The 16,185-nt window shown below is 47.0% G+C and overlaps 1 protein-coding gene across 3 annotated transcripts in view; it reads right to left on the reverse strand.

The window, feature by feature from the left end:
* Nucleotides 1–2,514: 2,514 nt before the first annotated feature.
* Nucleotides 2,515–16,185, reverse strand: part of CPT1A (carnitine palmitoyltransferase 1A) — a 65,493-nt gene continuing 51,822 nt past the window's right edge. For all 3 annotated transcript variants that reach the window (XM_068554373.1, XM_068554374.1, XM_068554375.1), the window contains exons 15-19: nt 9,739–9,873; nt 8,056–8,208; nt 7,214–7,327; nt 6,875–6,967; nt 2,515–4,715 (exon numbers count right to left, since the gene is read on the reverse strand). In XM_068554373.1, the coding sequence (XP_068410474.1) occupies nt 4,629–4,715; nt 6,875–6,967; nt 7,214–7,327; nt 8,056–8,208; nt 9,739–9,873 (582 nt within the window). In that variant the 3' untranslated portion in view covers nt 2,515–4,628. The remainder of the gene's footprint in view (nt 4,716–6,874; nt 6,968–7,213; nt 7,328–8,055; nt 8,209–9,738; nt 9,874–16,185) is intronic.

Genomic DNA, 16,185 nt, shown 5'->3' on the forward strand with positions numbered 1-16,185 from the left:
ATCCCACATGCCGCGGAGCAACTGGGCCCGTGAGCCACAACTACTGAGCCTGCGCGTCTGGAGCCCGCGCTCCGCAACAAGAGAGGCCACCATAGTGAGAGGCCCGCACACCGCGATGAAGAGTGGCCCCCGCTTGCCGCAACTAGAGAAAGCCCTCGCACAGAAACGAAGACCCAACACAGCCAAAAATAAATAAATTTTAAAAAAAAGTTGACATTAAAAGAACATAATGTAATTAAATTCTCACTGTTGGAATTTTCCTGCCGTGTGAACGACTTAAAATATATTCCCAACCGCTAGTTCATTGCAAACATACTTGCCTTGAAATACTGTCCAGTTCTTGGAGAATTCATTTCCTGTGTGCCTATGACCTATAGGGCAGGACTCCATTGAAAGCTTTAGTGGCTTCTTCAGATTAAAATTGGGACAGCTTTTTTCTTTAGTTGTACAGAATGTCCTTAATTTAGGAATTTTTTTTATAGTAGGTCCTTGTTGGTTATCTGTTTTAAATATAGCAGTGTGTACACGTCAATCCCAAACTCCCAATCTGTCCCTCCCCCGCACCCTTCCCCCCAGTTACCATAAATTCGTCTCTAAGTCTGTGAGTCTGTTTCTGTTTTGTAAATAAGTTCATTTGTATCATTTTAGTTTTTTTTAGATTCCACATATAAGCGATATCATATGATATTTGTCTTTCTCTGACTTACTTCACTTAGTATGATAATCTCCAGGTCCATCCATGTTGCTGCAAATGGCATTATTTCATTCTTTTTAATGGCTGTGTAATATTCCACTGTATATATGTACCACATCTTCTTTATCCATTCATCTGTCAATGGACATTTAGGATTTTTAAACTTTATGATGGTTGGAAAGTGATATGCATTCAGTAGTGATATGCATTCATACTTCAAATTTTGAATTTTGCTCTTTTCCCAAGCTAGGGATACGTACGTATACTCCCTTCTAGTGATGCTGGGCAGCTCTCAGACACGCAATCACAAGGCTAAACAACGGATACATTTACAACCATTCTGTTTTTCACTTTCAGGACAGTATCAATAAATTCCAAGAGATAGTCGACACATTATTATAAAATAGGCTTTGTGTTAGATGATTTTGCCCAACTGTAGGCTAATGTTAGTATTCTGAGCACATTTAAGGTAGGCTAGGCTAAGCTATGATGTTTGGTAGGGTAGGTTTATTAGATGCATTTTTGACTTACTGTGGGTTTATCAGGACTTAACCCCATCGTAAGTCGATGAAGACCTGTATAGTACATAAACCCTCCTACCGAAATAATTAAATATTACAGATAAAGCTGAAGTTCCCTTGGGTTCCATACCATCCACAATCACACTGCCTTTCAAAGAGGGAATCCCTGTGAAGTCTGCTGTGTATCTTTTCAGCCCTTTCTCTGGAGATCAACATACACATGTGCATGTGGATCTCCTCACTCTTAACTTTATGGCTGGAAAAGCCACATCTCTTTGAACTCAGCTGAGTTTGGGGGCAGGCCTGAGAATGCAACTCAGGCTTCCCAAACTGTAGCCAATATAAACTGAAGAACCCAAGTGAAAAACCGTGAAGAGCTTGAATAGCCTGAGAAGCACACCAACCCCCAGGCCGTACCATTCACTCCTTCACACATCAGACATTTCTAGTGAGCAGTCCCCGTGGGTCAGGCATGCATGGCCATCTGTGTGAGTCACCATGCTGGGCAGGATCAAAGGCCTGGAACCTTCGAGCACCTGCAGTTCCTAGATGCTCTTCTGGCCCTTCTGGATCGGACAAGGCCGGCTCCGTCTTGTCCTTCAGGCCTCAGCTGAAACCCATTTTTTTTTTTTTTTTCGGCCACGCGGCTTGCAGGATCTTAGTTCCCTGACCAGGGATGGAACCCGGGCCCCCTGCAGAGGAAGCGAGGAGTCCTAACCACTCGATCGCCAGGGAATTCCCCCAAACCCATTTCTAAATCAGCCTCCTTCCTGAGCCAGCTACTCTTCCCCCCCATAGACACACACACACACACACACACACACACAAGTGCCTAGGAACCCTTAAGATCCTTTGAGAGGTTTCCTTGGTTCTCAACCTCCTCCCAATGAAATTTGATCTCCACGACAGCCAGAACCTTTTGGGGTTCCCCGCTGTATTCCCAGTGCCTAGAACAGAGCTAAGCATACAGTAGGTGTTCAATAAGAACTGTGGAGAAAACAGAATTCATGTATTTAACAGGTATTTATTGAGCACCTACTTTGTGTCAGGCACTGTTCTAAGCCCTGGGGCAAGGGTGAGGATGCAAAAATGAACACAGCAAAATCCACAGCCGTTCTTAGCAGCCACCCTTCTCCGTCAGGTGTGTGAATCGAGCGAGGTCCACTCTGCCCAACCCAAGGCCTTTTCTGCATATCTTGGTCGGTCACCTTTGTCCTAAGTGCCTGAGCCTGGTACTTGACCTATAGCCTCCTTATCAGTATAACAAAAGAGACAGAAAGCAATACTGTGGTAGACTGGGATTAATGTTTTTATTAATGATAACATTCACACTGCATTTCTAAGATTTATCCAAAAGAGCATATTGTATTTACATGCAATGGCCAATTCAAGGTAACAAATTCAGACCACAGCTCCGTTAAGACTATGGTTTATTCCAAATTCAATTAAATACATCATACTCCTACCTCCTGCTTTCAACATGTACAGTAAAACCCCACTCCTCCTCCTTTCAGGGAATATAAAATTGCATTGATAACTGCACGGATTAGCAGTGATTACATTTGAAACACTTAAAACCTGAGAGACAAGCCCAAATAAGTCTGAGTGCTAGCACATCTGTGCTCAAATTCACCCGTGAATCATAATACAGACTGGTCAGTGGTCAACAGTGTATGATTTCAGTGGCCCTGGCTTTGACTGGAAGCTACACCTCGCTGAGGCAGAGGGGCTGTACCCCTCACGCCTCCTTGACTACATAACACAGATGAACAGGGCCTTTTGTTGCTCTGGTGGTTAGATGTCCCTTTTTGCTTTTTTTTTGTCTGTTCTCATTTCTGCTTGCTTTTAAAAGAAAAAAAGTCTTTGGCCCATGTAGGTGGGGTTTTTACATCACAACATGTACAGGAATAAAATATGCACGTGCTCTGCAGCAAGCGCCTTCCTCTTGCTCCAAGGGTTCGGCCTCGTCACCGTATCACTGGAGTTCAGAACTCTTAGAGAGGCGAGCCCCACCAGAACATAGTGGTCAGAAAAATAAATACATGATTTTAACAGATGGACAGCTAAGCTTGTCATTAAAGCCCAGAGGCAGTGGGTATTATTTCATGCCACGATCCGTTCTTTTTACATTAAATACTGAAGACAATTCAGCGCCTCGTCGCTTTTTGGTCAATCACTCGATCAAGGCACTCCCATCCGAAGGGTAGGCTGTGCTAAACCCAGCACCTGTCACCTGCGACATTCTAGGAGGTCACCGATAACCCATCTCCCTCCGTCTCCCTGGAAACGGAAGTGGGTCTCCTCTCTCACCAGCTGGGATGCCCAACCCTGACCGCCCTGAGGTTTGCTTTTCTCAAGTTTTGTTCCTTCCTCAGTGGCAAATGTCATGTTCTCCCTGCCGCCACTTTGGGTAAGCAGGAATCCTGAGGCACCTAGGATGTTTGATTTTTCAGTGAGTGCTCCAGACACATAATCTTCGACCATCACATCCCCTGCTCCCCATTTCTGAGGCACGCCCACGTCTTCTTTTGCAGCTTAATGAGGAAGCTTAAGGAAGGCAGTCGGATGGGGGAATGCAGCACAGCTGCCCTCGTAAGGGAACTGGTCTTTCTGGGATACAGGGACACCACAGTAAAATGCCTACATAGGGTTATCCACTCAGTAATTTGAGAAGGAGTTAGACACCCACAATTCCACCTAAAGACTTTACAAAATAAATCTCTCGTGCGGTCTCCCTTACATTTAGGGCCTTCCGTTTTTAAGGCACTGGGTTTTGAAGACTTGCAAGGTCAGGAAAACTAAAGATGAGACATACTACATGCTTCAAACATGGAGCGGCAAATGCAGACGACCAAACTAGACAGTGACAGAGTTACCACAGGGACAGAAGGGGTTCCAAAAGCACAGCTTTTCTTGGTTAGTGCATTGCATGTGCATTGGCTATTAACTGCTAACATCTGCAGCTTAAACAATGCTTTTCTCTCGGAAGGAAACAAATGTTTACATCGCTCTGATAAAATTAAATGCCCGTAAGTACCAAGTGTCCGGTGGCCGCCGAGGAAGCGTGCCGGGTCGGTCATTTCCAACGAGTATGAAGTCACAGCCCCACTCATTCCATAAATCGCTCAATGACAGTTTCATCCCTTAAGAAACATAAGGCGATGGGAAGACCTTAGGGGGGACTTTATCCAATGTCCCCCAGGTTAGGACCTGCTTGGAAGGAGTAGGGTTATACTTCATGGGGTGGAGCCTGCCATCTAGGAAAGCAAAAACACCAAACCCTCGAAGGAAAGGAAATGTCTGAGTCTTTTAGAGCAAATTTTCATCCTGAACTACAATCAGGATTCACAGCTATCTTTCATTTGGCTTTTCATCGGAAGAGCTCATTTTCCTTCCCGGCAGTGCTAAGGGATTTACTTTTTGGAATTGGAGCTGAGCCCGAACAAACTCACGATGTCAATCATTGCTTGTTTCAGGTTCTTCCCGAAGCGATGAGAATCCTTTCATTTAAAAACAAAAAACAGAAACAGGTTACAACGTGGAAATTCTCACATTTCAAGCCTTTTCACTTGTAATCTGACTCGAAGAACTAACATTCCTTTTTGTCAATTCTCTAAGCTTTGACTTAGTCGCTTAATCATTAAGTTAGAGCGTCTGGAGAGATGTTAAGGGTTAATAAAGATAGCATACATGTTTGTGTGGGTGTGTGTTTTTTTCTTTTTCATGATAGGTTATTATAAGACACTGAATATAGTTCCCTGTGCTATATACAGTACGACTTGGTTGCCTACCTATTTTATATATAGTGGTGTGTATTTGTTTTGTTTTGTTTTTGAAAACTAAGGTGCTTTATTTCTTTGTAAAAACAACTTATCAAGAGTAGTTTGAGGGCTTCCCTGGTGGCGCAGTGGTTGGGGGTCTGCCTGCCAATGCAGGGGACACGGGTTCGAGCCCTGGTCTGGGAAGATCCCACATGCCGCGGAGCAACTAGGCCCGTGAGCCACAATTACTGAGCCTGCGCGTCTGGAGCCTGTGCTCCGCAACAAGAGAGGCCGCGATAGTGAGAGGCCCGCGCACCGCGATGAAGAGTGGCGCCCGCTTGCCGCAACTAGAGAAGGCCCTAGCACAGAAACGAAGACCCAACATAGCAATCACTCAATCAATCAATTAATCAATAAATCTTTAAAAAAAAGAAAAAAAGAGTAGTTTGAACAGTACTTTTCTTATTCTTGTCATATAACTTATTGTACGGAGCAAACATCGTTTCCATGCCTCAGCTAATTGTCACACACCTTTTGAAGCTTCCATTAGCTTCCAACACTTTATCTTTTGCAGTGAAATAACTCTGATAGTTTGTTTTTTTAATTTAATTTTTATTTTATATTATAGTTGATTTACAATGTTGTGTTAGTTTCAGGTGTACAGCAAAGTGAATCAGTTATACATATACATATATCCATTCTTTTTCAGATTCTTTTCCCACACAGGTTATTACAGAATATTGAGCAGAGTTCCTTGTGCTATACAGTAGGTCCTTACTGACTATCTACTTTATATATAGTAATGTGTATCTGCTAATCCCAAACTCCTAACTTATCCCTCCCCACCCTCTTTTCCCTTTGGTAACCATAAGTTTGTTTTCTATGTCTGTGACTCTATTTCCGTTTTGTAAATAAGTTCATTTTTATCATTTTTTTAGATTCTACATAAAAGTGATTGCATGTGATATTTACCTTTCTCTGTCTGACTTACTTCACTTAGTATGATAATCCCTAGGTCTAACCATGTTGCTGCAAATGGCATTACTTCATTCTTTTTTATGGCAGAGCAATATTCCACTGTGTGTGTGTATACACACACACACACACACACACACACACTCTACATCTTCTTTATCCATTCATCTCTTGATGGACATTCAGGTTGCTTCCATGTCTTAGCTATTGTAAATAGTGCTGCTATGAACATCAGGGTGCATGTTATCTTTTTGAATTAAGAGTTTTCTTTGGATATATGCCCAGGAGTGGGATTGCAGGATAATACGGTAGCTCTATTTTTAGTTTCTTAAGGAACCTCCATACTGTTTTCCACAGTGGCTGCACCAATTTACATCCTGTGTGGGTGTGGTTTCCCCTAATCTAAGGCTTCCCCTAATGTCAACGCGTTACATAAAACACAATAAGCAAGTGAATTCCAATCTTCTCTGTTAAACGTGAACCTGGCATTGCCTGTCAGGCTATGTACAATGTGGAAAGGAGAGAATATAAATAAGGATTAAATGTGCCATGCTAGGAAGGTGGTCACAGGTTCCATTCACAGAGAACACTGCAGACCCCTGCTTCAATGTGTATGTGTATTTCTTACCACGTGCACACGAATCTTAATCCACCCTCCAATGTTACAGAGAGTCTGGAAGCTGTAGAAGCACTCCAACATTACGATTTAAAACCACTGCGACCAGCAAAGATACACACTTTCAACCAAATAAGATCGATCCCGTTAAAACTATTAAAAGACTTTCAAAATCCGTTTTGAAAATGTCCCAACCGAGTAAGAGTATATAACTGAATTGAAATTTTCTGTCAAATCAAGGACGTGCTCAAAAGAAGACAGTAAAAAACCCCATCTTTAGAAGAGAGAACTTTTGTTTTGTACTTACTGTCTCAGGGCAGGAGAACTTGGAAGAAATGTGGAAACTGATGAGCTTCTCACCCACGAGAATGTACGACACCCCATAGCCGTCGTCAGCAACCTATGGAAAAGCAGGTTTAAATGGATCCGTGGGGGGACTTCCCTGGCGGTCCAGTGGTTGAGACCCCGTGCTTCCACCGCAGGGGGCACGGGTTCCATCCCTGGCCAGGGAACTAAGATACTGCATGCCGCAGGGCATGGCCAATCCATCAGTAGAACCCTGGGCAATGAGGCCACGGGCAAAGGGAATTTCTGACATTTTCACTATGAGACTGCCATCAATATCTGCAGACGCTTGGCTGCTTACCGGTCCAAAGCCGCCTCCGCTTGACACATACTCTGGATTCCTTTCCAAATTGAACAGTTCCACCTGCTGCTGAGGGGTCTGGCTGGTGGATAATCTCCAAGGCTCAGATAGCACCTGTGGAGTAAAACAAGGAAATGTTCCAACAACACTTCCCAATTCCATCTTCTTCTGTCCCCGAGGAGCCCGGGTGGAAGACAAGAAAGGGCTTGCTCGGTGTTTGGACTGTTTCAGACACCAGAGGCCTATGTCCCTGAAGGCCTCGCGGCTCGAGGCAGGTCTGTGGAGAGGGATGGAGCAGGTGAGGACACCCGGACTGCAGGGGCCAACACCGGCTGATGGGGTCTTAAGGCAGAGAAGGTGGCAGATACGTGGAGTAAGATTCGGAACGGAGGCAGTGGTGTGCTGGAGCTGACTGGTACCAGCTCCCCTGAGCTGGCTGCCAAATTTCCGGAATTTTCCAAGCTGCTTGTTAAACACAGCCATTATTAAAAAATTAAGTTTTATTGGGACTTCCTTGGCGGTCCGGTGGTTAAGACTCCACACTTCCACTGCAGGGGGCATGGGTTCGATCCCTGGTCGGGGAACTGAGAGCTCGCATGCCGCGTGGCACGGCCGAAAAAAAAGAAAAAAAACACTCAGAGCTCATCACCTGCTAATTATTTTAGTACAAGCCATGGCATTCCAGGGGTTGAAGAAACGCGGCTCCAATTTTCCACGGTGAGGACAGGTGAGCCCCGAGACTCACCTGTGAGGCCAGTTCCGATTGGCAAAGCTGTACTACTGATCTACTAAGTTTTGGTTTAGCCAAGAAAGCTGAGCGGGCTGCCCCAGAAGTGACTCACCTCCTTCAGGAAAGGGGAGTCAACAGCGAGGTATTTGGACACCACGTAGAGGCAGAAGAGATGGCGGTCGATCCCGGAGCCGGTCATCGCCAGGCGGCACAGGTGCTGATGCTTCTTGGCCGCAACCTTGAATAACTTGAGCCTCTGTTCAACCTAAAATAACAAAAGACGGGGACTTTCAAGTCGTGCATCACGGGCTAAGCTCCAGGATGAGGCTCACGGCCCTTCTCTCCAGCGGTCCGACAGGGTGCTGAGAAAGCAGGTCACTGGTGGCAGTGCGGGTGTCGGGGGTGGGGGGGGGGGTCTCTGGGTGGTTGCCAAGGCGACCTGACCAGAAACACCCCTGGCCGACTGCCGCTTCCGCAGATTCGCTGCGAACGGGGTGGCGTGGAGGCTGCAGGGGGACAAGTTGTTGGAGAGGCAGTTTCGGGGTCCTGTGTGCAGCCCACTGGGCGTCATTCCACCTTTTATACAAATGAGACCACCAAGCAGGTAGGAAAGCTCCAGCCTCCAAGTCTCATCAGGTGGAAATGACACTCTGTCCCTCTTAGCGGGCTGCGATTGTTCCTGCGGGTCATAAATAACCCTCCAAAGTGGTCTGGAAGCTCTACTAAAACAGCGCTTCTGGGTCTTCAGGTTGGACCCAAAAAGCTTGCTTCAGCTTCCTTTGGGCCCTGTTCAGTCAATCACAGAATGAGGTGACACAGCACCCTTCCGTGGATGTGGAGGCCCACCCGGGCTTTGGCCCACCCACCCCAGAACTGGTCCTCAAGGCTGATTCTGAAGGCAGCTAATGACAGATCAGAGCAATCCGTCACAAGACCTACTGAGCTCTTCCCGCAGAATTGAAAGCCTTTCCAGAACGGAGGTTCCTCCAGAGCAGAGCAAGAACCCTGGGCCATGTCTCCTGGGGAGTCAGCAGGCACCTGCACTCTGGGTCAGGCAGAACTGGCCGTGGATGGGCCTCAGCCCCTAACTAGGTGTGCGGCCCAGCAGTTTGCCGAATCCATCTAAGTCTCTGTTCCTTTATCTACAAAAATGAACTGATGATACTTCATGAGCCACCGCTAGGACTGTCAAAGGCAACGTACAGAAAACCTGGAGCCCCACGCCTGCTCAAGGAGCTTCAGCATGGGCAGCGGGCTTCAGGAACCCCAGGCAGAAGGATCCTGCGATCGTCACTGTTTTCCCACCCAGACGTCGACCACTTGCACTGTCTCGCAGCATCTCCCTGCCACTCCTTTATTCACTGGCTGTGTACTGCTCTGATTTAAAGACTCTTAGGAAGTATAATCTGATTTATAGAAGTTACAGAAGGACAGAAGATTGATGCAAACATGAACCTTTGTGTCTGTCCTGATGGTTACCTTTTTTCTTTTTTTTTTTTTTCTTTTTTTTTTGCCACACCACGAGGCATGCAGGATCTTAGCTCCCCGACCATGGGTTGAACCCGCACCCCCTGCAGTGGAAGCACGGAGCCCTAACCACTGGACCACCAGGGAAGACCCCGACGGTCACCTTTTAATACTTTCTGTCCCTTCGAGAGGGGTGAAGGAAAGGAGATACTGGATATGGACCTGCTGGAGAAAGTATGCATGGGATTTAATCAGGGAAGCCTGCGTGTCAACCTCAGGGGCTGTTCTGTGAAAAGCACTGTCCCGCTTCCGGCTGGGCAGCACCTACCGTCTGTGTGGGGTCCACCATGGCCAGCACAAAGTTGCACGACTCAGTGGTGCAGGAACGCACGGTCTCCGTCCTGCCCTCTCGGAAGAGCCGGGTCATGGAGGCCTCGTAGGTGAGGGAAAATTTGCCCATGTCCTGGGAAAGGAAAAATATTTTAACACAAGGCAGGGCATGTTGACGAACTAAAGCATAAGAGGGCATCGCTTAAGGTCAGCCGGGAAAAGCACACTTCATCGTCAGCTGCAGTTTTTAGTCATCGTCAATTTTTACTCGGGCTTATGCAGCAGGCAGGTGGAAACGTCATTAGCTTTGCAAAGGAAGGGGGTGGGGGTCCAGGTTTCTGTTTCCAAATGCAACTGGTGCCATGACCCGATTTCCTGAGTTTCACACACCTGCCCGAGTGCAGACGCGGCTATGGAGGGATACAGGACAGGACCAGGAGCTCGGCATGCAGGAGTAGGAAATTATTTAACTTCAGGAGAGGGGACCGGTTGAGAATGTCCTCCTCCAGGGAGCGGGAAGTGGGTGGGTGGCCAGCGCCTGCAGCACACAGCCCCCCGCCCCCAGTAGACAGGAGGGAGAGAAAGCAGGAGGGAACAGCTGTGTGGGAGCTGGCAGAGGCGGTGGGGAGCAGACGGGAGGTCTCTTTAGAATGTTCGCATTTTCTCGGTGAAATAAGTTCACCTACTGAGAGTGAGGATGGGGAGGCGGCACTGGAGTCAGAAAGGGGGTGTGAAACAGGCTCTGAGGGCACAGGGAGTGGGTGGTCTGGGGCCATCAGAGTCAGGGCTCATGAATTAAGGAAGAGGAGCCAGCGATTTGGGGTTTTTCTCTGGCCATGCAGGACCAAAGCAGGCAGACACCTGGACTGCGCTGGGGATGGGTCTGCTGTGCTTGGGGCCCCAGGGCCGAGGTCGGGGTGATGGTGACAGGCTGTGGAATCCAAGTCCGGAGAGGAAAAGAGGGAGGCAAGATGGGCAGAGGGAAGGGCAGGGTGGAGGTCCTGATGGGGTCCAGGAACGCTGGTGTCAGGGAGCAGAGGGGAGACGGGAGGTCCCCCTCTGCTCCCATGGCTTGTACTAAAATAATTAGCAGGTGATGAGCTCTGAGTGTTTTTTTCTTTTTTTTCGGCCGTGCCACACGGCATGCAAGAGATGCCTGTGGCTGGGACCCTGCAGGTGATGTGCAGATGGTACAGCAGGTGATGCATGAGAGCTGGGCCAGGTCCACGGGAGCTCGGGGCAGCCCAGCACCCGTGCCATGGGAGGAAACCATCTGCAGACCACCTGCTCGAAGACGACCAGGTTCCCCCACATGGACGGGGAAGTGCTGAGCGGCAGTTTGTAGACCCAGATGATTCCTGACCAGACGACATCCCTCTGGGCATTTGGGTCCTGGCGGCCCCAGGGTGACAGGGGACACCCTGCAATAGGCCGATACTGTTAAGTAAATTCAGGAGCGGTCAAGGCTGAACCTCTGGTGTGTGAGCCAGACCCGTGAGTAGCCTTGCAGGGCTCTTCCCCCCACCCCCAAGGCTGGTAGGGTTGACTTAACCATTGGCTGTTCCCGCCATCCTGCACGTACAGGGATGAAGCCAGCCGGCCATGGGGTCTGAGTGCCATCCCAGCCTCTGGTGGCCCCCAGTGCCCAGCACAAAGACCCACCAGCCCACAACACTCGTCCTTCAATACACCGGTTATTAAATTTCCCTTGGATGGGGTCCTAGAGGTTCTAACTCCTCATTCTGTCCTACGGTCAGCAGGGGGTCCCAGGTCATTTACCAGATATGCCTTTGGGAGAACTCCCTACAGGAGGGGAGCTTACTATGGGGGTGCTTTCCAAGGGGCTCATCATGAAACACTGGGGAGCACGGAGGGAAGGAGGGGACAAGGAAAAAGTATAAATGTGGTATTTTAGTCATTTAATACAGGTTAACTTGGGATGGATGATGCAATGATTTATTTGAAGTCAACTTTCCAACATCAAACTTTAACTGTATAAGTGGTCAGCGCAATCATGCATTACACCCACAATTTTAAAAAATGGCCATCTCAAACCTCGTGGCCAATGCACTGAATATTAGTGTGCTCAGACCCCTCACAGAGCCAAGCCGGGTTATGCCTGCAGCCCACTTAACCTGCTGCCACCAGCCTCCACAATGAGCCCTGTCCCCGACAGAGCTGGCCTTCAACCAAGCGTGCAGGAAAGAATCTTTGAACAGATGAATCCAATTTACACTATTAACAGATCACTTCAATCGATCATTTTCAATAGACTGAGTGCCATGTGAAGAATTGGTGTGCGCGGAGGGAACAAGAAGGACGTTCTGGTTGTTTCTAGCCGGAGCGCAAAGAATAAATATGAGCCCTTAGGTTATTAAAACAAATAATCCTTAACTTTGAAAGAGTAACTTGATTTAAGAGTCACTGTAATACATGCTTACGCAAAAAATTAAAACATAGAAAAATATAAGAAAATGAAGATCAATCTTCAGAGCACTGCCTGCCAATATTTTCCATCTCTCCTTTCCAGATTTTGCATATAATAAAGTGAGAGTCAGGAAACGTTTTCTGTAAAATGCAGGTGGTAAATATCACCGTCCTGGCGGGCCAGGTGGTCTCTGCTGCAACTTTTCAGCTCTGCCACCGTAGCTCAAAAACAGCCGCGGACAATACGCCAAAAAGTGGGTGTGACCATGTGCCAGTAAACTTGATCTCTGCTCTCTGAAATTTCATTTGATTTTCACCTATCACAAAATAGTCTTAATTTTTTTCAACTATTAAAACTGTAAGACCAGGGACTTCCCTGGTGGCGCAGTTGTTAAGAATCCGCCTGCCAATGCCGGGGACACGGGTTCAAGCCCTGTTCCGGGAAGATCCCACACGCCACGGAGCCCACGCACCTAGAGCCTGCGAGCCACAACTACTGAGCCCACGTGCCACAACTACTGAAGCCTGCACGCCTAGAACCCGTGCTCCGCAACAAGAGAAGCCACCACAATGAGAAGCCCGTGCACCGCAAGAAAGAGTAGCCCCCTCTCGCTGCTACTAGAGAAAGCCCGTGTGCAGCAACGAAGACCCAACGCAGCCAAAAAAACAACAAAGAAAGTTAAGACCATTCTCCACTCAAGGGCCATGTGAACTAGCTGAAGGGCCCCTGTGGCCTGTGGGCCAGAGTTTGCAGATTACCTGTAAACAATGATTAACATCTTGTTTTATGACTAAGTTTTTTCACAGAATACACCATAGACATCACTTAATGGTTACATAATATTCCATGTACAAAAATGCCATAGTCTAACAAATTTCACTTTGAGAACCTTTTAGATTGCTTCAAATTCTTACAGAGGGGCAAGCTTAAACTCATCTTTGTCAACCTGTCCTTTCACTGAATACAATTCTCAAAGTAGAATTTGCTGGGCAAACGGGTGTGCCTTCCCAGTGATTCTTCAGGCTGTGTGCACCCCACAGATGACCGTTCCCAACTGCTGAGTTCGAACACCCCTTTCTCAGGCCACCCTTCCAAACATAGAATGTAGAAAAGCTCTTTGTAAACTGCACAGGCAAAAACTCAGTCTTATTTAAGCTGCACTTACTAGGTTCCTAGTAAGATTAAACTCTTGCTGTACATTCACTGACTGTTTGTTGGTATTTTTCTTCTCTTGTGAACCACCAATTTCTGCTCTGACTCCATGTTTTTCTATTGGGCGGTTTATTTTCCTGAAATGGAACCATCTAGCCAGTTTTTCCAACTTCACTGATGACTCAAGTCATTCCTTCCCATCAATGTTAAATGAATCGCTGTATGATTTCACAGAACTATTCTGGCACCAAAACTACACCGTATTAATTACTATAAGCTTCTGATTTCTATATTTTTGGCTTTGAAAGAACAAGTCGCCACCTCACCCTGCCCCGTCTCCACCTGACCACTTTTCCTTTTCAGAATATTACTGGTTATTCTCATATAAATGTTAGCCCTCCAGATGAACTTGAAGGTAAAGCGGTCAAGCTCCTTTCCTAAAATCATCTCCGGACCTCTTACTACGTTCACACTGCACGCGTGAACCGGGAACATCCATCTCCACGGTGACGAGTCTTTCTATCCAAAATCACAGCCTTCTCTCCCCTTCCGAGAGTCCATCCCTTCTCGACAGCTCTGGGCCTTCCTTCCCAAAGGTCCCGTCTGCTTTATAAACAGATGCCTGGGCAGTCCAGTGGTTAGGACTCCACACTTGCACTGCCTAGGGCCCGGGTTCAATCCCTGGTCGGGGAACTAAGATCCCACAAGCCGCGTGGCACGGCACGCATGCCTGCATGAAGGAACAAAGAAAGAAAGAAACACCTGGGGTCCCAGATTTTTGCTTCCAGTTTGCATCACATTTTCCTACTATGTTTTCTGCTTGGCTATTGTGGCTGTACGAGGAAGATGCTGGTCTTTGTATAATTCTGCACCGGGCCTCCTTCCCGAGCACGCTTCTTAACCGTAAAAGCTTTTCCGCCCGCTCCATCTTCTGAGCAGACGTGCGAATATTCCTCCTGCCCCGTGATCCTGTCGGCTGCACTCGCTGTACTTCATGGAAAGCTGTCTGGGAACAGCTTCCTGGGAGCCTCTTCATCCTTCTTGTTTTAATGGGGTCGCCTCCACACTTTACCTTTGAGGAATACGCTGGTGGCTGATACATGATGGGATTTACTGTGTTAAGGAAACAGCCCCTATACTAAGAGTTATCGAGACAGGATGCTACATTTTGAATGCCTTGTTAGCACCTGCCACAATGACTGGTTTCTTCTCTGATCTAGTAATATGATTTAATCTACTATTGGATTTACTAATACCAAACCGTCCTCCTGCCGTTGGTACTAACTATTGCTGGTGATTATATTTTCCCTATACTGGTAGATGCTATTTGCTCTTATTTTACTTAGAAGTTTTGCATCTGCATTTGTGAGCAAAATTGGTCCGTGGCTTTCTTTATTCATGCACCCATCAGCTGAAAAGCCGTATCACAGCGGTTGAGAACATGGGTTCTGGAACTAGTTTGCTTGGATCCAAGCTCAGCTTTGCCACAAACGAGCTATAGGTTGCAGGCAGGATACCCCACCTCCTCGAGTATAAAGTGGAGATGAGAAAGTACCCTCCTCGGGGTTGCTATGAGGGTTAACCGGCTGCTGCCAGCACTCAGCCCGGCACTGGGCAGGCTCCGTGCAGGTCACTGTCATGACCAGAGTGAGGCTAGTCCTGGGAGGCCATCAGGCAGCTTCCTTCCTTCCTGAAGCCTCTGGAGCTGCCCACTCTTCAAAGCCACGAAGCTGCTGCCAGCCGGTTCACACTGGCGGGCGGGCAGCTCTCCAACTACCTATCTGTCATCCATGCACACCGACCTTCTCAGACTGTCTACCTTGTCCGGGGCCCACTTTACTCATTTGTGTTCCTGCAGAAAATCCTCATTTCACCGAGATTTTCAAATGTGTTGCTATGGAACCTGGGATCCTCTTATTAAAATCGTCTCTGTATCTGAAGTGTCACCACCTCCTCAGTTCCTAATGCTGCAGACTTAACGTGCCATTTGCTTATCAATTTTTAAAAATCAAGATAATTAAATCTAAGATCCAGGACCTCAATCCCGTTATATCTTTTAGTCACTTGATCTGCCAGACAAAGCTCAAGTCTCCTACAATGACTGTGCTTCTCTCCAACCGCTTTGGGCGCATTCATTTCAGGGAATGTGTTACTTGGCAAAAGAAAGCATCATCATGATCGTGACCATCTTTTTTTTTTTTTTTTTTGAATTTTATTTGTTTTTTTATATAGCAGGTCCTTATTAGTTATCCATTTAATACATATTAGTGTATATATGTCAATCCCAATCTCCCAATTCATCACACCACCACCACATCCACCACTTACCCCCTTTGGTGTCCATATGTTTGTTCTCTACATCTGTGTCTCTATTTCTGCCCTGCAAACCGGTTCATCTGTATCATTTTTCTAGGTTCCACATATATGCATTAATATACGATATTTGTTTTTCTCTTTCTGACTTACTTCACTCTGTATGACAGCCTCTAGATCCACCCACGCCTCTACAAATGACCCAATTTCGTTCCTTTTTATGGCTGAGTAATATTCCATTGTATATATGTACCACAACTTCTTTATCCATTCGTCTGTCGATGGGCATTTGGGTTGCTTCCATGACCTGGCTATTGTAAATAGTGCTGCAATGAACATTTGGGTGCATGTGTCTTTTTGAATTATGGTTTTCTCTGGGTACATGCCCAGTAGTGGGATTGCTGGGTCATATGGTAATTCTATTTTTAGTTTTTTAAGGAACCTCCATACTGGTCTCCATAGTGGCTGTATCAATTTACATTCCCACCAACAGTGCAAGAGGGTTCCCTTTTCTCCACACCCTCTCCAGCATTTATTGTTTGCAGATTTTCT

This window comes from Eschrichtius robustus, chromosome 11, assembly GCF_028021215.1.
Source record: "Eschrichtius robustus isolate mEscRob2 chromosome 11, mEscRob2.pri, whole genome shotgun sequence".
Classification (NCBI taxonomy): domain Eukaryota; kingdom Metazoa; phylum Chordata; class Mammalia; order Artiodactyla; family Eschrichtiidae; genus Eschrichtius; species Eschrichtius robustus.